General features: G+C 37.7%; 2 protein-coding genes across 2 annotated transcripts; one reads left to right on the plus strand and one right to left on the minus strand.

Annotated features, from left to right (window-relative positions):
* Nucleotides 1-823: 823 nt before the first annotated feature.
* scara3 (scavenger receptor class A, member 3) lies at nucleotides 824-12986 on the minus strand. Its single transcript, XM_079639596.1, has 7 exons — nucleotides 12665-12986; nucleotides 7976-8011; nucleotides 7604-7648; nucleotides 7000-7119; nucleotides 5710-5790; nucleotides 4018-5061; nucleotides 824-3776 (listed from the first exon to the last, which is right to left on the minus strand). Exons 1-7 carry the CDS (start codon nucleotides 12669-12671, stop codon nucleotides 3340-3342), a joined length of 1770 nt encoding a protein of 589 aa, XP_079495722.1. The 5' UTR covers nucleotides 12672-12986; the 3' UTR covers nucleotides 824-3339.
* A 4681-nt stretch (nucleotides 12987-17667) lies between these two features.
* Nucleotides 17668-24105, plus strand: clu (clusterin). The gene is made up of 9 exons (XM_079583502.1): nucleotides 17668-18097; nucleotides 19926-20047; nucleotides 20135-20283; nucleotides 21542-21712; nucleotides 21798-22209; nucleotides 22963-23103; nucleotides 23251-23477; nucleotides 23560-23735; nucleotides 23833-24105. The coding sequence occupies exons 2-9, from the start codon at nucleotides 19960-19962 to the stop codon at nucleotides 23843-23845; spliced, it is 1377 nt and encodes a 458-aa protein (XP_079439628.1). The 5' UTR covers nucleotides 17668-18097; nucleotides 19926-19959; the 3' UTR covers nucleotides 23846-24105.
* The last annotated feature ends 203 nt before the right edge of the window (nucleotides 24106-24308 follow it).

Below are 24308 nucleotides of genomic sequence, written 5' to 3' on the forward strand. Positions count from 1 at the left end.
TACAATATACAGAATAACGATAGCACTGATAAAAGTTACTTTACTAAGATTAGCTTGCATTCGTCTGGGAACCTGATAGCTGATGTTAGCAATGAAATGGTAAAAAAATTACGAAAACATAAAACTATTATTCATTTTACATAGATGTCATAACCTATATGTTAACTGACAAATTAAATTACTGCAAATTATGATAGTTTTCTAAAATAACCTCATCACTTGAAGGAATACTCATGGACGAGGTCGAACTGGAAGCCATGTTAATCTTGGACTACATTGGCCACCGTAGGAGTTAAAACGAAATCGGAATTGAGAGGAACAGAAACTAATATTCACTGGATGGTCATATACCTTTTCACCGCTAGATGGGGGTAAAAATCACACAGTGTAGCTTTAAAATTGACCGGAGTTTCTTCTTTAATTGTTGTATACGCATCACAGCAGTTCTGAATTGAAATATCCGGTGAGTGGCGTGGCTAAAAGGTTAATGCACCATCGTGGTTTAAAATACCACACGTACTAAACCTACCTTATCGTGTTAACAAAATTAACTGTGACATAAAATCGCAATTTGCTGAAGCAACCATGCCATTTTAGCTTGTTTTTTTTTAGTCGTGCATCGTGATTCATGGGATTGGACACCTCCAAGAGTGTGTATAAATGGGCGTGACGAAAGGTAGGGGCGTGGTGAAAGGTTTTTATCATTGGTCGTGAAAGCTGTCTGTCAAGGTGTGGTAATTTCTGTTGTAGCAATTCACCTTTCGGGACGACCACTGAGCTAGTGAGCAAGTTGTCCGAAAATGGAGTAGAAAGTATAGCCTACACTTTTACATGTTTAATTTATAAGTGAACAGAACAGAGTGAGAGCAGCTAGTAACTGCCTAGCAACGACTAAATAACCACAGAACACAATAATAACTGCATAGCAATGACCAAGCAACCACTCCGATAACCCTAGCGACTGCACAGCAACAAAACAACATCTTTGAAATCACATAGCAATGGCCAAGCAACCGCTTAAAAACACCCAAGTGAGTGCAGAACAATAAGCCATAATACCTTTGCAACTGCATGACAATGTACTAAAACACTCAGAACAGCTTAGCAACTATTTCCCAAAATACCATGGCACCGAGTTTGGCAAGCATCACTGACGTTTTATAATTATTTGTAATTTATAATTTATATTATATTCAATATTCAAATGCCCCAGAGCATGACATCATATCCACTTGCCTACAATCATTGCAGGGTCCTATAGGGGTAGACATCTTGCTTGAATATTTATTTGGCTCCCTCTCATTTATACATGCCAAAGTCACAAAACACACAGGCAACCAAAATTTAGTTCCACTGGAACTCATTAGAATATTTGAAGCTTAGCTGTTGTGAGGTTTAATGATTCAGCTGGTTCCCACACAGTTACTATTATGTTGTCATTCCCACAAGGAATCAATTTCCTTTGAAAAGCTGTTTGGTACCCAAGTTTTCTGGATCGAATTTTGTTATTATATTATAATCGGCAAGCTGAAGATGAAGGCTAAAGATCAATTTGCACAGTACTGAATTTGAGAAAGAAATAATGGGATTGAGGAAAAAACAGATTTCTTAAAGAAACAAAAGGGAATGACTAGGAATTAGAGATCTAACAACACATTCAAACGTCAATCATCTAATGCTAATGGTTTGTTTCCTTATTACAACATAGCCATGATACAATAAGAGAAAGTAAAACTAAACTATATAAAAAAAAACTCATTGCAATAATGTACAAGAGATAAAACATAAAGGTCATTCAGTGACATGCTAATCAGACTTCACGTTCTAACATTAGTGATGGGAGCAGACAGACTTTTGATCATGTAGATCTTATTTTAGCTTTGCACTTGCTTTTGATTTGCTCTCTTTGTCGAAATGAGCCATATAATAATCCATCAAATGGAGCTGACCTTTTTTATTGTAGCCATGATGATGATTTATTGTCACATGTGGAAACTGTTTAAGCTTGCTAGTAGTCAGATATCACAGAGGCGTCTCATCGCCATGTGCAGCACCATGCAGCTGGCACAAGTTGTTTTAACACCTAAATAAAACATCCCATAAATACTGCAGTTTGCTATATTGTTTGTGAAATAAAAAACATAATTTTGATGCTTTACATTTACGAAAACTTCCAGTTAGGTATTCTATAATGTTTCCAAAATGATTTATTTTGGTTGTATAAAACAAATTAGCAGTTTAGTACTGATCACTTTTGGCCATTCAAATCCATAAACTGCACATTTTGCTTGTTTTTTTAATTATTGAGTTATGGGGCATTTTTTAAAATGCAACATTGTGAAATGTTAAAAACATTGTGTAATTGCTGGGTTGATAGCTAATCGTGAAAAGGCATTTCTCTTATTTGTTTCATGATTTTAGTATAAAATGACAAAAGCAATAATTAAAATGGTACATTACTTGCTTAATGAAGTTGAAAATGTTAAACAAAAATGTCCCCCTCTTATTTACATTCTTATAAACCTTTATTGTTGTGCAAAGAGAATAAATTGAATGCCAACACATCATGAAGTCCTCCTCAAACACATTAACCAACGCTTAAAATTTCTCCTTTTAAACTTATCCATATTTACAAATCAGAAAATCAAACCAATATGAACATTAAAACTTAAAGTTGCACTGTTCAATTCTAAAGAATGAAAAAAATGGTCTGTAAAGGTTTTTGCAGGTTCATGCAATGCCAGCAACTGTAAAATGACGAGTTTCTATACTTTTTCATCAAATTTGTACCAAGGCTACCTTTGATGAGTGAAAATATTTGGTTTACTTGAACTCATAATAAAAATCGTGTTTCAGAGTACCTGCTCTGAATGTTCTGGGATTATGATGCAAATACAAAATGTAAAATGTTGCTGTAATACATACACTCCATAAAAAGCAAAAGTATGATTTGTTGCATGTTTATCTGTCTTCAAATGCTGATGCTGGCGAATTATTGAGTCTAATGGATGGTACTAGTACAATTAATGGTTTCATATAGAAGCCTGGCTCTATAAGCATTGTTAAAACCAAATTGTGGTGAAGTGGCTCATGTATAGTTCTAAGTGTGTTGAAAGCCTATACATAGTGTATTGTTGTTCAGAGAAAGCTCCATTTTTGGGGAATGTGCATGTGGGCCTCTAAGATTCCAAAGAGTCCCCACCATCGTCTTGTTTAGAAAAAGAGAGATCTCCAAGTTGACGTCTACCACCATCTACTGCAAGAAACATCATAACCGTATCCAGGAAGGCAGTCAGTGTATCACCATTTGGGTTATTTTTAAGTTGTATGTCTATCTGTTCATGACTTCTGAGCAGGCTCCCCTGGTGGTCCAGGTGTTCCAGGCGGCCCCGGTGGTCCTACAGCGCCCTGTAGTCCTACCGGTCCCTGAGGTCCATGTACCCCTGGGAGTCCAGCTTGTCCCCGGATTCCTGGCGGTCCTTTGGTCCCAGGAATTCCATCCTTCCCAGGAACCCCCATATCACCCTTCGGTCCCTTTTCAGCACGAGGCCCTGGTTGCCCTAAAGACCCTTTTTCTCCCTTAAGTCCTGGCCCACCTTTCATCCCAGAAATTCCTGGCAAACCTTGATCCCCCTTAATTCCAATAGCGCCCTTTAATCCTTGAGGTCCGCGATTTCCTGCAAGTCCTCGGTCTCCTTTCAGTCCCGATACACCTAGAGGTCCTTTGGCTCCCGATTCTCCCCTGCTTCCCTTTGGACCTGGTAGACCAGGCATACCTGTTAAGAATCCAGAAAAAGAGACATTAGACTCTTCAAGAACATGCAAGTGAAGCTATTTTATAGACACTACAGCAGGGCTCTTCAAATCTGCCCCAAGAGGATCACTGTCCAGCAGAGTTTAGCCCCCAACGCTATCAAACCCTCCCGAACAAGCTAATCAATGTGTTCAGGTTTTGATCAGTGTTGGTGTTAAACTCTGCAGGACAGTGGCCGTTCAGCATTACAAGTAGATAACAACCTTTCAGAATAGTGAAGTTCTGGATCAGCTTTGCATGACTGGTGTCTACAAGCTTCATCTCCTCCATCACCAATGATAGGTTCCTCACATCAACTTCGAGGCGCACACTCAGCATAATGTACTGCACCCTGAGAGTGTCGGCTAGGTGAAGAAGAAGCAAGACTGTGTTGTTCAAGTTCTGCAAATCTTCAGTGTGACTGCCCAGTCTGGATTGGCAAGAGGAACTCTCTATGTTGATATATTTGTACATGCTCTGAACATGGCTGACGGTTGCATTGATGCTGGAAGAAACTGTGTCGATCTCCATTTCAATGGAGTTCATTCTCGCATCCAATGTCACAAATCGCTCCCCGGTCCGGTTTTCGTAGTACTTCGTGTGGTACTGGTGGTCATGCATGTTCTCCTCGTGTTCGTCAATGTAAGACGAGACATTGTCCAGTTGCATCTGAAGGTTCATGACTTGCAGAGTGAGGTCATGCACCATCTCTGAGCTCATGCTGATACGCTGGTGAGTGGCAGAGACGCCACTTTGAACAGCCCTCACGGTCTGCATGGTTACGCTGGCATTGGATTTCAGGGCACTTAAAACTCTGCTGTAATTCTGCCAGTCTGCAGTTATTTTTTGGAGAACCAAGGTCTCCTCTTCAGCCTTCCTCTGAAGAGCACCTATCCAAGACGCACTAAGAGCAACAGTGGTGTTGACTTGTTGCATTGTGGCCTTTAAATCATACTGATCCTCAATAAGGGTTTTCATCCCTTGATCTGTTTCATTAATGACAACCTGCCAGCCTGTTACCTGATCCAGGTATTGGCCTACAGACTGGTTTATACGCTTGATGATGACTCCATAGGTCTGGAGCTCTCTCGTCATTCTGTTGCTGGATTGCGTAAGACTTTGCTGAGACTGGATCGCCTGGTCCAACTGCTGCTTTTGACCGAGTACCATCTTCTGGGTCTCCTCAAACTCCTTCTTCAGTCTGGCAATCTCCTCTTGGAATTGTGCAACATCTAAGCAGTTGGAATAGTTGTTTGCAGTGCTGATATCTACAATAGAACCACAAAACCATGAATCTCTTGTATTGCTGACAAAAAAATACACAGGAAAATGCAATTGTGTTTTAACAGTCAGAGCTCTCTGTGTGGACAGCTGTTTCTTAGGTCATTATTTCAGTTATAAATGATTTCTCATGAGTTTTTACTCTCTGAGGGGTTCACCGACCACAGGAAGTGAACCGAGAGATTAGATAAACAAATTAGATAAATCTAGCAGGCCTATTTTAAACAGAAGCAACTGTGTGAAAACATGGCTTTCTTTTTGCAGTTTCACTTTCCTGTTGTAGATCAGTGTTTTTATTGTTAACTAAAACAAAAACTATTCAAATAGTTGTTGGCAATTAAAATGAAAATACAAATATTAGATGAAAAACGAAATTATGCCTTAATTGACTAAAATGTAATTAAAAATAATTTAAAGCTTTGTAGAAATATACAACACTAATAACAATGACAGAAGCACAGCATACAATTATTAAAACTTAAACTAAAATTTAAAAGAAAAGTGAAAATATATAAAAAATCATAAATTCTAAAAACCATAAATTAACTATAGTGTATAAATAATAGAGCCTATAATAACACTGTAATGCCCAGCAGTTCCCAAAAATTGATGTACCATAAAACAAGAATTCTTACCTTTTATACTCTCCTGGACTTTGGAAATGTGTTTGTGATAAAATGATTCCTCTTCAGATAAGTTGTCAACTCTCCTGAAGACTGACATGACAAATTTATTGATATTAAAACGGTCATTTTGGAGAATTAAGTGATGAACAACAAACAAACAAGCAAAAATTATTTTAAAAATATATTTTCGATATGAATTTCTAATTCTAATAAAAAATGTGACACTGCATAATATTCATTGCATAGAACAGTTTAAGTGATCTCAGTTTCCTTAGAGAATACTACACAGGTTTGGAATTCTTTTCTGAAGCTTTCTTCACACACCAAGACTTAATCTTGGACTACGGGGACTGGTAAAGTGTAATGGACCCTCGCTTGTGGTTGTAATTTATTTTCCAGCTGTATGTCTGCATGTCACCTGCTGTATTCTAAAAAAGTGCTAAAAGGACATTGCTTACTTTTTGTCACTAAACAGGATGCTTGAGTTACTTGATTTAACTTGTCCTGTGTAAACTTCAGATTCACTTCCTACATAACATTCCTTAACATAATAGCATGCATATTACACACATAACTGCTTTTAACAACATTTTTGAGGAGTTAAAGCAATATGAAACAGATGTGTGTGGCATCATTCTGAAATATCTTGTAGTTAGGCCTGTTTTTTTTGTTTTTTTAAATGAACCATCATCTTGTCATTATATTTTTAATCAAACCAAACATTCATCTTGATTTATTTTGCCAGAGTTTAGCTATGTTGTGGCATTCTTGTTGGAGGGCCATTGCATTTGAAACATGGATTTGTTGTTGTATGTCATAATATTATTAGGAGAAACTTGTGTAAATGTCTTGAAGGTATGATTCGCAGTTATTTCACTATTGACTTGTTATGCTTTCATGCTAGTAATTGGGGCAACATATTCAGATTTGGTATATATAACATCACATGACGTGAGATTTAGTGTAGCTCCACACAGGTAAAGGTTTTGGCCTGCTTCTATAAAATCTGGAGATTGTTGTCTTTATAAGCATAATGCTGAATCAAACCCCACACTAAATGCTGTAACATCTGATGGACGAAAACCAGGGTTTCCTGCATTCCTTTTCTCTGGCCCATATCTGTCTCTATTCCAGCTGTGTCTTCTCATGTGGAAATCCTCAAATTAATTTGATCCATTGCTGATTCAAGAACAAGTTTTATATCTACCTTTCAACTTTGATCGTTCACCTCACCAAGATAATGATTGTGTTGAAAACACAGATTATTAGTGATAGTGTTGCAGTGCCGTGAAATCTTACCAAGGGTTGCCAAGACGGTCACTGCAATGATGAGCAAAGCTAAAAAGCCATAGAGCATTTTGACAGCTAGCTGAAGAGAATGTGTCTGCTGACATTTCATACATCCTCCTCTTGCCCTTCCTGTGGACAAAAAAAAAGACACTCATTCTCATAAAAAAAATCTGGTATTCCTGTCAGATCTGAACCATTATATCCTAACTGTTTTATAAAAAAATAAAAAATAAACAGTAAAGAGGCTCAATTAAAATTGCACGTGACTAATAATTCAACTGAGCTTGTAAATTCAGGAAATTAATCTTTTCAAAGCCTAAATGTCGTCAGGAACTGAACATTTAAAACAGATGTACAATAATCATTCACAAACTAAACCGTGGGGGATAAATGTCGACATGTAGCCTACATACAAACACTTAAAATATATTATATAAGTCAGACCACAACAAATAAAAAGGTGAGTCATATTTGTGGAGATTACAGACATTCAGGCACATAAAAAAAAAAATCACTACTGTATAACTCCTTTTTCCTACGTCCATCTTTTGTACTCTGTTATGCCTCATTAATAAGGAGAGCAATACGCTTTAAGAAAGATGATTTTTCTAACCTCTCAGGGGAGGAATTTCCTCTTCTTCTCCAGTTAAGTCCTCCTCTACAAAGAGAAATGGCACAAAACATGAATAAGTCACGACTTTACAATTTATAACATCATACTTGAATGTAATCATAATTCTATTAAATCATCGTTCAGCGTATTGGCTAATCAAACACAGTTCCTCTTGAGACTCATCATCTACCTCCTGCACAGTACAAAACACTGAGACCTGACATGATGAAAATATGATGGCACAGAGTTTAATTGCAGGAGATTATAAGAGGACAACTAGATCCACTGCATGGATTAAGCACATATTTGGTTTTATAACTCTATATCAAGAGGGTCCAAATAAAACTGAAAGAAGAGAAAGTCTCCACATACCATTAAAAAGCTGGTTCTCGTAGCCACAATAGTTATCTGCAAGAGAGAGGGGGAAAAGCAGCAGGGTTGATGTATGTGTTTGCAAATTAAGGTCAATAGATTGAAATTCATCTTGGAGAATGATGATTACATTCGCTTTATCAACAGAAACAAATCATAAACTAAGAGTGGAAAAACTATAAGGCCTGCTTGCTAGTACAAGACAAAAACTTGGACGGATTAGTACTATATGAGGTCACTATGAATAGAAAAAAGGATAAATGTTATTGCACACAGCACAACATCTGGAAAAGCATTGTCAGCAGAGGGTTATTGAGGCTAAGCTTATTTCAGCCACCCATGACGGTTAACCTAATTAGCTGATGACTACCTGGAGAAGTACAACCAAAACATTGCATGAGGTGCTTCAAGTGAGGAACAATTTATCTTTCCAAGAAGCTTTATCAACAAAGGACAAAGATAAAAAGGAGTTTTTAAACTGAATCATGAGGGAAGACCTTGTTAAGCCTGTTCCATTTTATATACTACTTGAGCACAAACATTGAGATGTGTTAAGGTCTCCAAGACCACCTAAGTTCAACAGAGATTGCTATCCCAAGGGAAGAAGGAATACACAAAAAGTAAACAAAAACAAAAACCATGAAAATGTTTAGGCGTCTCTGAAGGCTGGAATCTAACATGTTGCAAAGTCATAGTTTCATTGGAGATAAGCCAGGGTTTACTTTTTAAAAAATGGGAAAAATTGGGCATCAACTGTCTGAAGAAAGCAGCACTTTGTGAAAAAAAGTTTGACAAGTTTAGAAGCAAACCACACAAAGGAATGATGACTCAACGTCCCTATACCTTGAAGAGCTGAAGAGCACTGGGTTGGTACTGAAGGTCCTGAGAACAGTTGTGCCAGTCTGAGAACTGGAGGTATGCCAGTCATCACTGCCAATGCTGTTAAACATCAAACTGTTTTCTCTTTATCGGACACTATTGCTCAGCAAGCACTTTTAAAACAACATCCCTCCACACCACAGTCTCAGGGAGTTTGCACCTGCTTCGTTTTCCGTTTGGTTAAAATCTTGGGTCTGTATTTTTCAAACCTCAGGCACGTCTTGGAGCCATGCTTTGCATGCCAAACCTGCTAAGCTCACGGTGAGATTGTTTATACCTACTACTCAAGCCGCTGAGGTCAGGTCTACCGGAGCCAGAGTGCTAGAAAGGGTAAAAGCTTGATGAGGGAGAAAGTGGAGAGACTTTACATATCCCCACCAGTCCTGGCTACACAGGTGGCTCAGAACAGGCGCAACCTTTGGTCTTGTGGTTGCACGAGTGTTGCCAACATACAGAGGAAAAGGAGGGGACCCTCCAGTCTGGTCTGGATGTCTGAATTCCCCTTGAAAACATTGCTTACAAGGAAAGAACCATTGAAACGCACTATGGCAGGGTCAAGTACTTGAGAAGTATGAAAAGAGGCAGGATATTTAATTAGCTTGACGGGTCATTCAAGGATCTGGAGGAAATGGAAAGTTTCTAGATTTCGTTAGAAGTCTGAGAGCATAAGGGCAATATGCCAGTGTTTATTAAGAGTGGGCAGTCAAAATTCAAAATACAGTTACGTGATGTAAACAAAATTTAAACAAGGAGGCAGTCTTCGGTTTGCATGTTATGCAACAATATAATACAGTAAATGGAACTAAAAAAAGAAAAATTGAAATCTGGCCAGGTCTCCTGTTTTCTCTCAAAATCAACAGCATTTGTTGACCTTAGAACATAGAAATATCATTTAATTTGTCTAATTTATTTTAATATGGGGCACTGTAAAAGAGTATGATCCATATAACATTATATGGACACAATTTAGGTAGCATTTGAAGGATAAAATCTTAAAACATCAGTTATCTCAGGTGTAGAGCATAAGTAAAACAGTCCACTTGGGCAGATGTTTGACAGTATGTTAACAACCAGCAATGAAAACAACATCTGTGCCCTGACCAAACATTACAGGCTGAAATTTCATTCTTGGTCTTCGAAACACTGAGAATAATTAAAACCACATGAATTACAATGGTGGCATGTACTAATCTGAGATAATATATTGTCAGTGCCCATTCTAAAGACTTGGTCACCAAGATTCCCTTACTCCATCAAAACATGGTTGTCAAGATGTTTAGTCTTTTTCTTGTTATGAGGCATCCTTTCAGCTATCCTTTTTTTCCACAAATACAGCAAGGGCAACAAATGTTTATACAACTCAAGAGTTGAGAACTCTTTGGATAAGGCTTAAGAGGATATCTCATGTCAGAACTTCACAATGTCAAAAGTTTGAGGTTTACCTCTTCAACGCCTTCTACAGAGGCCAAAGATGTCTGAGGTTTCTCCTAATCCTTCAAAATCTGGCAATGTAAAGCTACTTGATGAGGCATTCTCAAGGGTAACTTCAGGAGCTTTGATGTCCAAAAGAAGTGTGTACATGATCTCTAAACTGTGGGTTCAAGAGTTTGTCTAGTGTTCCCATGCCTTTAAATGGATTCACTTTATTGAAAAGCACCAAAACACAGGAAACATACAGTAATACTGGTATTATGTGACCAGATAAATGCAGTGGGTATAAAACATCTGACAGGAATGCTTGCAACTTGAGATGGGAAGCAGAGGCAGAGGGCATGGTCTTTCCAAACCACAGAAACCCAACCACAACTAATAAAGACAAGTGTCTCTACAGTTCTACTTGATGTACAACTGCTTTACACGCATTTTAAAAAGTATGTGCAGAGTTCAACCATAAAGTTCAATGGAGAATAATTGAAAACATTCTTACTGTATATTGTAGTTTATGAAAATAAAGGAGTTAAAAAAAATGGAGGTGAATCTCACCCATCCCCTCCCATCTTTAGATATCAGCATGTTTACAGTCACACATTAACTACATTAAAATACATGTTCTGGGATGTTTTACAGCTTCTTAAAGACAACCCCATTAGGCTTTTTAAAAAATAAATGATTTGACCATTAAATCCTTTGATTCTTGCCTATGTAGAACCTGATTTCACCAAATGCAACATGTTCCTGGATCAACAACTTTGATGATCCTGGAACAACATTCCAATCAACCAATCAGACAATACAGTTGGTCAACTTTAGGCTTACAACCATTGTTAGGTGCTTCTACGTCAGGCCCTGTTTACACCTGGTATTAAGATGCATTTTGGTCGATCGGATCACAAGTGGGCGACGCTAAACAGGTGTAAACGGGGTCTAAAATGTTTTAAGCTTGTCCACTTTCGACCATGTCCAGAGGTAGTCGAAAATGCATTCAACCGGAAAGCTTTTGTAGTTTAAACGCTCATGTGGTTGAATGTGTTCTCGAACAACCACTAAATACTGCCTACTCTCCGCCTACTGACCTAATGCGTAAATATAATGGGAAGCGTGCTAGCAAGACAGGATTTAAACTTTCTCGGCTGGAGACCCAAGTTTCGTTTGAAGACGAAAAATATACTAATATACTCTCACCATTCCTGATTTTTAGCACACACTCATCTGGTTCAGGCGTCGTAAGCAGAAGAAAAACCTGCTGCTATTCGTGTTTTTCCATCGTCTTCGTGCGTACATATGTAAATTACGTGATCTTAGTTTGTCCATTAGATTGAAAGTTCTGAAAAATCCCATACATTTACCCGCCCATAGACCCTCTCTTCGAAAAAAATCAGGAAAGAAGCGGTCGAAAGTGGACAAAAGAGACGGATTAAAACACCAGGTGTAAACGGGAATGTCTCCCTCCTCTACTTGTGATCCGATCGACAAAACGCATCTTAGTACCACAGTTTTATTCACTGATCATTCCCTAATTTTAGAGTTAACATATGGGAAGGGTTAGGTTGAGGTGTAGGAATATGGTTAGGATTACATTTTTGGACAGTAATGTTGTTCCAGGCTCAACAAAATATGTTGACCCAGGATGTGTCTGGAAAAACAGGACGTGCTGTGTTCAATTATAATCAAATATGTTGATCAAGAGTGTTTCATTAGATCTGATACGCTTCAATCAGACTAAGAATAAGAAGAGCCTGCTTGCCTCTTTCTGTCTATTACAAATAGATTCATTGGTCAGTGCTTGGGAAAACAGCTGAAGGGAATGTGTGCGGTTAACACTGGCTCCACACCTGCTGCCCACACTTGAAGAATGAAGAACTTAAATCTCACATCTCTCACAGCATGAGGAATGCATTAGGAGCCATGCTCTTTCACGAGTCTCTGGTTTATGCATTAAAAGAGAGAAATGTTTCTCTTCATTTTGGATACGTTTCTTATAAATTCAAGATCCTAACAACAAAGGATGCAGATCCACATGTTCCACTTGCCTTCAAAAAGATCTCGCTTGGCTTTTATGAAAACCAATAGTGTTAAATTATTCCGTGTTGAATAAAACCAGCATCTAAAATGTTGAAAATTCAATAGCAAATAGTGTCAAGCTGAGAGTGGTGAAGGTGTGATGTATGTTGCTGTCAAAATAACAGAACCACAAACTCTAATCCAACATCAACAGCTCCCTGCTTTATAGAACCTCGGAGTTTCAGTTTTGAATGTGTGCTGTCAGCACGCTCATGTTAGCCAGTATTTACAAGTATTTCTCACATGAATAATAAAAAAATAAAAAATATTAGTCAAAGTATGAATCAATAAAAAGAAACGTTTCCTTACCTTTCATGTTGATTCTGTAAAACACGCCAGGTCAAGTTTGGTAAAGAGTGTGGAGACTTGAGACCAAATAAATTTCACCTGTCTGAACGTTCAAACTCAGACTCCAGAGCATCAGTCAAGAAGAATTCTGGTTTGCTTACAAGAAATAAATCACTAAATCTGCAGACTAATCCAATGTCGAGGACACTTGTGGGCACAGCATCCAACAAACTGGTGTGTCAAGAGAAACCCTCTATAACATGCTTCCTCTTTGCTATAGAACCAGTGGAACGTAATACCTTGGACAGTAACCATGTGCAGCTTTGGGAAACATGCCGGAGAGAGGGAGTGATTGTTTCTGTGTGGGAAAGGGAGGGAGTCGATGAAGGGAGAAGGAGGAGTAAAGGAGGTGGGACACGGTGCATGTGCTTCAGTGAGTCAGTCTTGAGCACTGGTCTAATTGTTAACAAATGTCTGGTATTGGAGCAACAGGCACCTTTATCTTCTGTGGCCTCTTGTTGCTGGAGATTTACAAATTGTGTTTGCCAAAAGGGACATGCTGTACTTCAAGAGTTTGTTGTTGAGAGGATTAATGAGCTATTAATGAACGCAAAAGTGCAGATTCATACTTTTTGTCTCAACTACAGTGTATATATGCTTAAAATACCATGTTTGTTCTATTGAGCAATATTAGCATTCAGTTTGAAGTCAATTCAAGTCATGTACCTTTATACAAAGGAATAAGGAAATGAGAATTTGGTACACAAAAAAGTTTGGAAAATCTATATGGGGGGGGGGATAATTGAAAATTATTTCAATTTATCTTGATTGTCTTTAATTTAGAGTTAGATTATTTTGCTATAATAATAAGCTATTAATTTCAAACTGTGACCCCTGGAAGTATTCTGATTTTTATATTTCTGTCTGTTTCTTACACAAACTATTGCATGGCTTCTTCAGATTTGTAATATAGCGCACAAATCATATGGGCCACTTTTATTTAACTTTTTTCCGATAATTATGAATATAAAAGAGCAGAATGAACATTCTTCAAAACATATTGTTCCACAGCAGAAACAAAGTTTCGCAACAAATGAGGATGAACTATTATATTGGATGAACTATTGCTTTAAGAACATGTGTTTGTAATTTGTAATTTTCTTATTTGAAAAAACAACAAGTGATTCTATTTGGGTGTCAATGGTCTATGCCTTTGAAGGCACATGACTTTTACCTCTTTTCGGTACGCCATTCTCCTTCCATTAGAGACACACATATCTTTGATGGCTTGTGTTTCTGATTAAGCACATGGTTCCTGTTCGTATTTAAAAAAAATATTAATTAAAACCATCTAAAAGCCATTAATCATGTAATAGCCAAAGGTCAAGAAATGTCAATCATGGCCTCAAATGCATTTACATCAAAGAATTATACGGTGTTATCAAGAGAGAAAGGTCAAATTAGGACAGGAGATTCCTGGAATTCTGTGTCCCATATTGACGTTTTGCAATCACGGTTTCCATTCATGGTGCTGGGATTTGGGGAAAAGAAGATGATGATATAAGGTTTCTTTTCATCCTCATGTGTTCATAACAAAAACAAGCTCCACCTCAAGATTATTGGTCTGTTATTGTTCTTCCGTGATCACCTACAGTAAGAGAACAAAACAAGATGAAAAAGAGAAAGAAAAAACATGAGACACAAAGAAAGATAGTAAAAGTGCTGTCTGACAAGAAGAGTTGCCTTCACTAAAAGTAATTAGAATGTAGTACCATGGTACTAAATAAACATGAAAATATTCACATGGTGTTTAAAGAAGACCATTGTTATACCTTGGGACATGTCAAAAATAATATTATGGCTTAATATTATATAGTACATACTTGATAGTGTTCCTTTAAGCTATTACACTCACTTAGTCTTTGTTAAACACTTCCTAATCCAATGTTCTCGCAAAGCAGCTCTATAAATAAAGAACTGGACTAAACTGAATTAATACAAAAGGGTATGATGTTTCTCATTTAACTTGAGTGCAAGCTCTCAAACACTTGGATGGTGTTCACAGCTCACTATTTTAGCTTTGTTGTTAATATTTGTGCAGATGTGGAAGTAAATGTGCTTTTAATAAATAATCTGAGATTGATAACGTTTTTACTGAGGAAAGAATAATGACATGCTGACAGCTAGTGTGAAATGGCATTTAAAGATGTTGTGCAATTGTAGCCTACTGGTTACGGCTTAAAGGTTTATCAAATTTCACCAGAATCAAATATTATTTTGAGCTGTTGGATTAAAAAGCAACTAAAAGCAACTTATATTTAAGTGAATGAGAGGTTTAGCAGATGATCTGCTGTTAACTGCACCAGTGTACCTCCATATGCGGTGAAGCAGTGTTAGCATGCATCAAATTACTCCAAAACCACCAGCTTTGATCTGCTTGCCAAAACTATAATAATGCCAGCAAATAGAGTAGTGTTTAATAGACTAGCGTGAAAACCATCTGGCACTTAATATGCTTTCAAACTGATTCAGACGACTTCAGAATATGTAAACAAAATTTTGCACAGCTGTTCGGTTTTGGGGAAGAACACCATTTTTTTCTATAATGTCTCTTCAACTGTTATGCATATTTATGAAGATATTGTTGTCATTAATTTGATAGGGAGCAGCATTTCTGCTTGTGACCCCACAGCTATGCATTCCTTCCTAGTCTAGGACGTTCATAGGAGTTACTGCCACCCAGAGGACACAACTAATGTTACAAGGAATAGTTATAAAATAAAAATTATGGAACTTTTGGCTCTCTAACAGTTAAAAAAATGCATGCATTTTGTAGACGAACATTGTTTTGGTTGCGTTTCGGCTCTGGGTGACTGTGCAGATGAATATGGTTATTCTACTCCTCATAAAACGTTCACTATCAGTCTTAAGAGATATAACCAGTTTAGATGGAAAGGATTTCAAGATGACTAGCTGAAGACGTAACTGTAGTTATACCCATTAATAGACACCGTACTTCCTTGAAAATAAATTCTAGCGCTACAACATCCACAACGAAATAACTTTCACTATAGCTAATGATTTGTAATGAATTTTGTTGGAGAGCTACATATGGTCATTTGTCTGTTTAATTATATACCTTACTTAAATACCATCTCAAGATCTTTTACAACATCAAATCCCTCAGTTCACGCCATCACCGAAAAGCCAAGCCAAGCCAAGCCAATGTTGATTCTTGTTTTATCACGAGCTCTGTTGCGTTCTCTTTGCTAGCAGACTCTGTTTGGCGTTTTTTTAAAAACAAAGAAAAGCTGGTGATTCCCCAGAGGTTGGAGATTTAGAGTGATCCAAGCCTTTCTCGCTCTTTGTGACAACATCTAAACTATGCCACTCTCACAACAACACACCTGTGTCAAAGTAGCCGGAGCAGCTTTTCTCTTTTTCGGATATGACGAGACACGCACGGGCGAGTGACATGTATGCAAAAATTCCACGAAAACAATCCCGACAGGCCTGAAATATAAACACTTTTTGGGGAGAAAGACTGAGGATGCATTTACTCTTTATTTCCATTTTGTTCATTTTGGACGGAAAAAAAGTTACATAGCCTTCCTTCAAAAACGGGGTAAACTTAGAAAAGGCAATTTCTTGAACCAATGGCAGGAGAAACAATGTTCTGGCAAATGCAACGTGCCAATAGATATGAAACCACTGTGCAATCGCATTTAAAATGCCAAAAAATAGGGAGGAACGTTTAATACTTTACAGCATGCTGTGAGTGATATTGACAGAGGAGGACCACTCACTGGTATTGTTCATGAGGTGAGATCTCCATTTGAGAGGACAGGGGTCAAAGGCGGCGATCAGGTCATATTTGCTGGATGCAAATTAAATACGCCAGTTCTGTTGCCACTAAGAAAATGGAGCCACAATTAAAACCTCAAGGTATTTGTTCAAGTCAATGTCCAAGACCCATGACTTAAGTTTTATTTTTTTCCAAAATACTTTGTCAATCATTTGATTTTTACATATTCTGAAATATATAAGTGCAACTTACCAGTGCAAAACTCTCCGCCATGCAAGTAAGTATATAATTCTGGTCTTTAGATATGGCTTAGTAGTTCCCTCCTTCAGTGTTAGTGTCTGCCAGGTGAAATCTGAAAACATTGATTGTTTAGAAAAGAAATAACACACATTTCTTCAACAAGCCACATGATTTGTGCAGGGTGAGTTAAGTGTATATATATATATAAAATCAATAATAATAATAATAATAGTGGTGCTTGCCTTAGCAAACACAATTAATTAGATAAAGAAATTTGAGTGTAGGAGTAAAACAAATCTTTTACTGTATTGTATTTAAAGAGTAGGATGACAGATGCATGACATCATAAAGAGTGAGTGTTTGTCTGGCCGTGTTGGTTGTTTGTGCAGATGTCGTGTGGCCGTGGGGGAAAGTATGGGTTAAAACATGCTCCTACTGAGTGCCATAAACAAGCATAAACACGGCGTAAAAAACAAGCTTTGAATCACCTTTGCCTACATTTCAGAACATTATGAACAGTGCTTTCCTGATATTTAGGTTCCACTGGCTTCGTCATAAAAAGCTAAGTGAACTTGAGACTAGGGGACGAAACCTCTTCCTGAGCTATGATGCGATTCGTGGACTGAAACACCAGTTTCCATCCACTGCAGGAGTGAATTACTGTGGCTGTTGCCCAATCTTAATGTGCAATATGCAATAAGTGATGACATGTTTTGGTCAAAGCACACATAATAATCTCGTACAAAATAACATGTTTATGTCTGTTATGACTGTGAGCATTATAAGTCTCAGTGTAAGTCTTTCCAGAAAGTCTTGCAGGCTTCACTGACATTTCTGCCTTCTCTTTTTTTACAGTGAGTAATGTTACATAACCGGCAAAATAAATGGCACGTAAATGAAGCCACCTGGGTGACTAGACTATAGGGGCAAATGTCGAGTATGCCTATTAAACTCAGGCTTGTATAACCTACTTAGTTTCAGAACTGGTGTTCTACTTCCTCACGATTCACCGGATTATTCTCTGCACCATTAGGGCAGATGTTATGTGTGTCATCATGTTAAGGTGATTCCCCACTGAAAGTTGGAGCTTTCTGACAGTGATGATTTCTCCACATACTGGCGATTTCCGATTTGCTTTGCCGGTAAATTCCAGAAGGCATTATTCCCGTAAACCTCATGTTCAGTCTGTGCCCCTATAAGCTCAATGAGATTAGCAAAACGGCACAATATTGCCCACTTCTGGTCAGAGAGAGCTTCTGCTGTTGAGAATAATAGTTTCTGGAACCGTCCAAAGCCACAGCCATTCTCATCCCGTGAATCACGTCGTCAACATCACCCAGCCTCCCAGTATATAAACAAACCAGAGGAGGCACAGTCCATCTGCAAGGAAGAAAAAGCATCAAAGCAGGGTGAGTACAGAGAGCACATTAAAAGAATGTAATATGATTACGGTTTCATAGATATTTAGAACAATATATATGCGAGTCATTTTTCATATTAAGATTACAGTGATGCTATACCTTTAAGTGTTTAATGTACTATAAAATTGCATTGTAGTTAATGCTACATTTATGCAAATTACCATACAACTAAGCAATAACCACTGCTGCAAAAATGTAAACAAGATTTTTTTTGTACAGTTTAACTTGGCATGAGATATTATAACATATCATTTATGCTGTTTATGAATGACAATGCACCCTCATGTAGTTAACGTCATCCAAAAAGTCTATCTGGGCTGTTGGGAGTTTGTGCCTACCCTAGGCGAATTTGTATTGATTTTTTTTCATTGCAGAGAGGAATTTTGTCTCGCAGCCACAAGCTGATGAGGGAACTAAGCGAAGGTCAAATGCATTCAGAATGCACACTGTGCCCTAGCAAGATAACATTAAACAAAGCAAATCTCCTCACTCGGAACAAGACATCTGTGTGATGCACGTTGTTTCTTATAAACACCACATGACAGAGATGTATAACTTTGTTCCAAAACAAATATCACAAGGACAAGATTTATTCACACAAAGGGAACAAGAAGATAAAATGAAAACTTTTTGAGGAACCTCAAGGCTGTTAAATTTATGGAGAAAAAAAAAATACACCATATGTAACATTACAGAACAGCAAATTTCCATTTGCCTTAAGATTTCTTTCCATTCATTGGCTCTTCCTGTTAACATCTGTGCATGTTTCTTATGTAACTAGGCTCCTGGCTTTAACTTGGCCGAGTTGGGGTTTCTATGTACACGTACCCAGAGTAAAATGAGGAAACTTATCCCCATGACTGAGTCAAAGCTTTTATGATGTTTACTTGGACTCTGGTGTGAATTACAAATCCAGCAGCAGCTGTCGAGGACCAACCGTTCTGTCTTACCGTTCAGAAATGTCCAACATGATTAAAAGTGCTGCGTTTTGAAAAGGGCAATCACACACATTTCGGCAAACTCACAAAAGTAGGATTAAGTTTGGTCAGAACAACCGTTTTGAAAGCTTTAGTGAAGGGGATTTGCACTCAAATCCATGTAATCACCGAAGGGAACATGTAAACGTTCAAAGGGTCACAAGTTTGCGGCACTTCCACTGATTGTGTTCTTCAAATCCTTTTGGTTTGATAATGGTTAAAAGGATAGTTCACCCAAACATGAGTCATCATTTACACAAACCTGTATGACTTCTTCTGCAGAACTCAAAAGAAGATACTGTTTTTGTGCATTCAATGAAAGACAATGGGGTACAAATTAGCATTAGACCCCATTACTTTCACAGTACAGACAAAACACCGTCTTCATTTGTGTTTCACAGAAAAAAGAAATGATTAGGAATGATATGAGTGAGTAAATTGTAGAATTTTTCTTATTGGGTTAACTATCCCTTTAACATGTAGCTGAACTACTATCTTAAATAGTTTCAAAAAGGACAAAGATAATACAAAATGACACAAAAAATCTGTTTGGGCCTCTGCTCAGATCAAGGTCAAGGTTGGGCCTCTGCTCAGAAACATCAAGGTCACAGAAAGACACTGACACTATTTATTTCAGACCTATAAATAGGTACACCGATACAGTGGATTCATTGTCCACAGTCTGTAGGAGAGTGTCTCGCACAAAACGCATTTTTTAAAGTGTGGGTTTTGCAAATCGTTCATGGTCATAAACTTGCTGAGTCACTTTCACCACAGCTTCATTGAAAAATAAAGGTTCACTATTGAGTGACCCACTATTTCCTGACTTCTGTTCACAGCTTTTGTTCATCAGGACATAAGCCGCCACCAAAGATGAAGGTCTCATGGTCTCTGCTGGGGCTTTCTCTCTTCTACCTCTCCGCAGAGTGTCTGATACCTCCAACTAAAGAGGAGCTCAGCCGTAAGTGTGTGTTAAATAAAAAAAGCTGGGCAGACATGTTGTGGACAACCACAGGACAGTGATATATCCATTAATGCTTTTTGGCAGAGATTTCAGTGCTTGGGGAAAAATACCTGGATAAGCAGATTGAAAATGCCATCAGTGGGGTGAAGGAGATGAAGACTGTGATGGAGCGGTCAGGAGAGGATCACAAAAGATTTCTGTCTGAACTGGAGAAAACCAAGCAACAGAAAGAGGTGAGAGAGCCAAAATAAACTCATACTCGTTTATAAAAATATAATGTTCTGAACTGAACAGGCATAAACAATGATATACATTTTAAAAGTGCATTAGTTTATAGTAGCTATTGTGAAATAATGAACAAAACTATACAGCCTTTATTAATCTTGGTTAAATGTAAATGACATAATACATTTTATACAATTTGTATAAACTAACATTAGGCAATATATTATGAATTAACAATGAACAACAGTATAATTATATCTTTCCATTAACAGATAAATGCTGGGGAAAAAATTATGTAGATTATTTACATACAGTATATTAATGCATTTTTAACTACTGTTCATTTATACAACTTAAAATATTAATTTATTATGAATTAACAATGAACAATAGTGTTCATAAATTACCATTAACCTAGATCAATAAAAAACAAGATACATTATGTAGATTAGTTACATAATCTACATAGAAATACATTTATATTTCAAGTTGCATAATTAACATTAGGTAATTTATGATAAATTAACTAACCCCCGGTTTCACAGACAAGGTTTAAGCCTAGTCCCAGACTAGAATTCATGTTTGAGCTGTTTCAAGTGAAAGCAACGTGCACTGGCACATCTTAAAATATGTCAGTGCCATTGTTTTGTCTCAAGATGCACACCAGTAATGTTTTTTTTTTGTTTTTTTTAATAAAATATATTTAAATGTCCTAATTGAACTAAGACCTAATCCTGGCTTAATCTAAGCCCTGTCTGTGAAACCAGGCCAATGTATCTTAACATTACATAAATCAATAAATGCTGAGAAAATATTATGTAGATTAATACACATTCTACATGTATAAATGCTAATTTATAGATTTCAAGTTGTCTTAATTAACTATAAATTAACATAAGGTAATTATTAATGAACAATAGTATATATATTAATATTAACCTAGATCTATAAATAAATAAAATTCTGAGATGTATATTAAATACACAACCTATATACAGTATATATATTAATGCATTGTTAACATGTCAAGTTGTATAAATTACCATTAATTCATTGTTCATTGTTGTTACTTCATGATACCCAATGCATTAACTAATGTGAACACGCTGAACATTATTGTAAAGTGTACTTGTATAATGACATTCGTTCATTTTCAAGTGTTACTTAACTGTCAAAATATATTCTGAAGCCCCTGCAGTCAGTCACTTTTTATAATACATATATCTTGTTTTATTCTTTTTTATCTTGTGCTGTTCCACTATAAAGACTGCTCTGAAGATGGCTAAAGAGATGGAGGAGAAGCTAAGTGAGGAACAGAGCATGTGTAATGAAACCATGCATGCTCTGTGGGAGGAGTGCAAGCCCTGCTTGAGAAAAACCTGTGTGAAGTATTACTCGCGCACCTGCAGCAGTGGAGCCGGCCTGGTGGGACGACAGGTGAGACGTCCGCACAAACATCCATGCATTTAATCCTGACCTCATTCTGGTGTTAGTATCCACCCCTCTCTTTGTCTGTCTCCAGCTGGAGGAGGTTTTGAACAGGACCTCTCCCATCTCCATTTGGATAAATGGGCAGAACATTGAGACGCTGGTGGATGAGGACCAGCAGCAGACCAGGCGCTTCCAGGACCTGGAGGAACGGTACACAGAGGTTGCCGATGGAGTGGACAACATCTTCACGGACAGCAGGAGGGTGTTTGACCACATGCATGCCTTCCATCAGCCCGGCTTTTTCCCCAGTCCATTCCGTATGCCCAGCATGTTCGGCAGACAGGATGCGACCGCCAGCCGGGCCGCTCGTATCTACAGGTCCCCCTTGCATGACCCGGAGTTCCACAGCTTCCACAGCATGTTCCGCCCCATGATGGAGATGGCAAGAAACATGTTTGAGTCATTTAACTACATGGGAAGTGATGTGGATTTCCCCACCGAAGGTAAATTTCAGAATCTACAAGTCTCGATGTAACATGTACAATGTTAAAAGTCACACTTAAAGGGGTAGTTCACCCAAAAATTTGAATCATGTAATTTTACGTACTCACCCTCATGCCATTCCTAAACTGTATCGGTGTGTCTGAAATCAAAAGATTGCGCCAAAAGAGTATGTCTGAATGCATAGTATTCTAAAAACTGTAAGCTAAAAAGCACCTGGACGACTTACTACTTCCGTCGAGATTCTGAAGTGCGTATTCGCTGGACACTTTACTTTCCCATGAGGCCATGGAAGAGGAGTTGTGATTGGCAGTAAAGCAACACAACGGACGCCGTATAGTTCACATGACAATAACAATATGCCAGATGTGATACATTTTAATTTCATTCATACTATACATTAATTCACTACATTCTACACCATACATTACACATTCATACTATATAGAACATACTTTTTAACGGTCGTGATTCGTGAAGTAAGTTTCAAACCAAATGTACTACTTACTATACAGTATGTGAATTCGGATGGAGCATAAGACTCTTTCTGTGGAACACAAAAGACGATATTTCAAAGAATGTCATGACCAAACAGATTCATTTCCTATTGGCTTCCATTGTTTGCAATTGTGGCAATATGACAATGCACCCTATAATATACTATGATATGATAGCATGAAATAATGCTTTAACTATTTGTTTACTTGGACTGCTTATACTCCAAATGCATTTCATTTGTAAACCTGTATTTACAGATGGGAGAGTAAACGAGGATGTTATTATATCTAAACCATTTGGAAACGATAAGATGACCTGCAGGGAAATTCGCCACAATTCGGCTGGCTGCATTAAACTAAAGGAGGAGTGTGAGAAGTGTAAAGAGATCCAGCATATTGGTAAGTGCGATATTAAAATGCCTTGATTTCATGTTATATTATCCAAGTTAATCCAACACAGAACTTAGAATATTTTGGTTCCAGTTTGGGATATTAATAAGAGAAATCACAGTTATCTAACAATTACGGCCTTGTTCTCTTCCTCAGACTGTTCTGGAAAGAAGCCCCTGGAAGGCCCCGTGAAGGAGGAGCTGGAGAAGGCTCTTGCCAGGGCCGAGACATTCACCCAAGTGTACAACAATCTGCTGAAGCGATTCGAAGAGAAGATGTTCAACACCTCTAGTGTGCTGGACCTCTTCAACAAACAATTCGGTTGGGTGTCTTCTCTAGCTAACCACACCAAAAATGAGGATGGCTTCTTTAAAATACAGGCAGTAGGTCCTAATTATGTGATTCAGAACAACTGTACCCCCTTTCACTACGCACATCACTCACTCACCAACATTTTGTGTGCAGGTGATGTCAAAAGGCTCAGATAATGCAGAGGATCCAGCTGACACTAAAGTGTCAGCCAGACTGTTCGACGGGCCAGATATGAGCTTCACAGTGCCAGGAGACATTCCCTGGAGCGACCCAAAATTCTCAGAAGTGGTGGCACAGGAGGCTTTGGATCATTACAAACAGAACACTGTGTGAGTTATTACAGCAATATTTCCATTTTCGGTTTATTCTAAAACTTATAGGCTATGATTACAAAATTATCAAAACCATTAATGCTTTCTTCTCCAGGGTTACAAACTAAACGTTTTGGAGGCCGGGTACTTCCAGTGAAGATGATCATTTCTTTTCTCTGAAAAGCACTTGAGAAGATCCTTATGAATTAGAACTATATTAATATTGACAGATGCTGTGCTCATGTAGCTGGATTTCTGTTGTCTAGCATTATTCCTTCTGTCTCTTATTTAACGTTCAGAGACCCTACAGAGATTGAATAGAATAAGTGCTTACGAAAATATAATCAACTGTACATTGACAAATATCAATAAAACACACAAAATTTCTGATTTTCTTCATCTCTTAATGAGCTAAAAGGTGGTGTAAAATTGCCGGCATAGCAGTTTCCATATAAAAGGTCAACTCCTATAACATTCATTTACTTCCAACCTCCATCCAAACAGCAGAATCCAATGAAACCTTAAAAACAAGGCTGAAGACATCTTTTCTGAGAGGACTTAAGTAATTCATCGCCTTATGATTAATTGCAC

This window comes from Phoxinus phoxinus, assembly GCF_949152265.1.
Source record: "Phoxinus phoxinus genome assembly, chromosome: 16".
In the NCBI taxonomy this organism is placed as follows: Eukaryota; Metazoa; Chordata; class Actinopteri; order Cypriniformes; family Leuciscidae; genus Phoxinus; species Phoxinus phoxinus.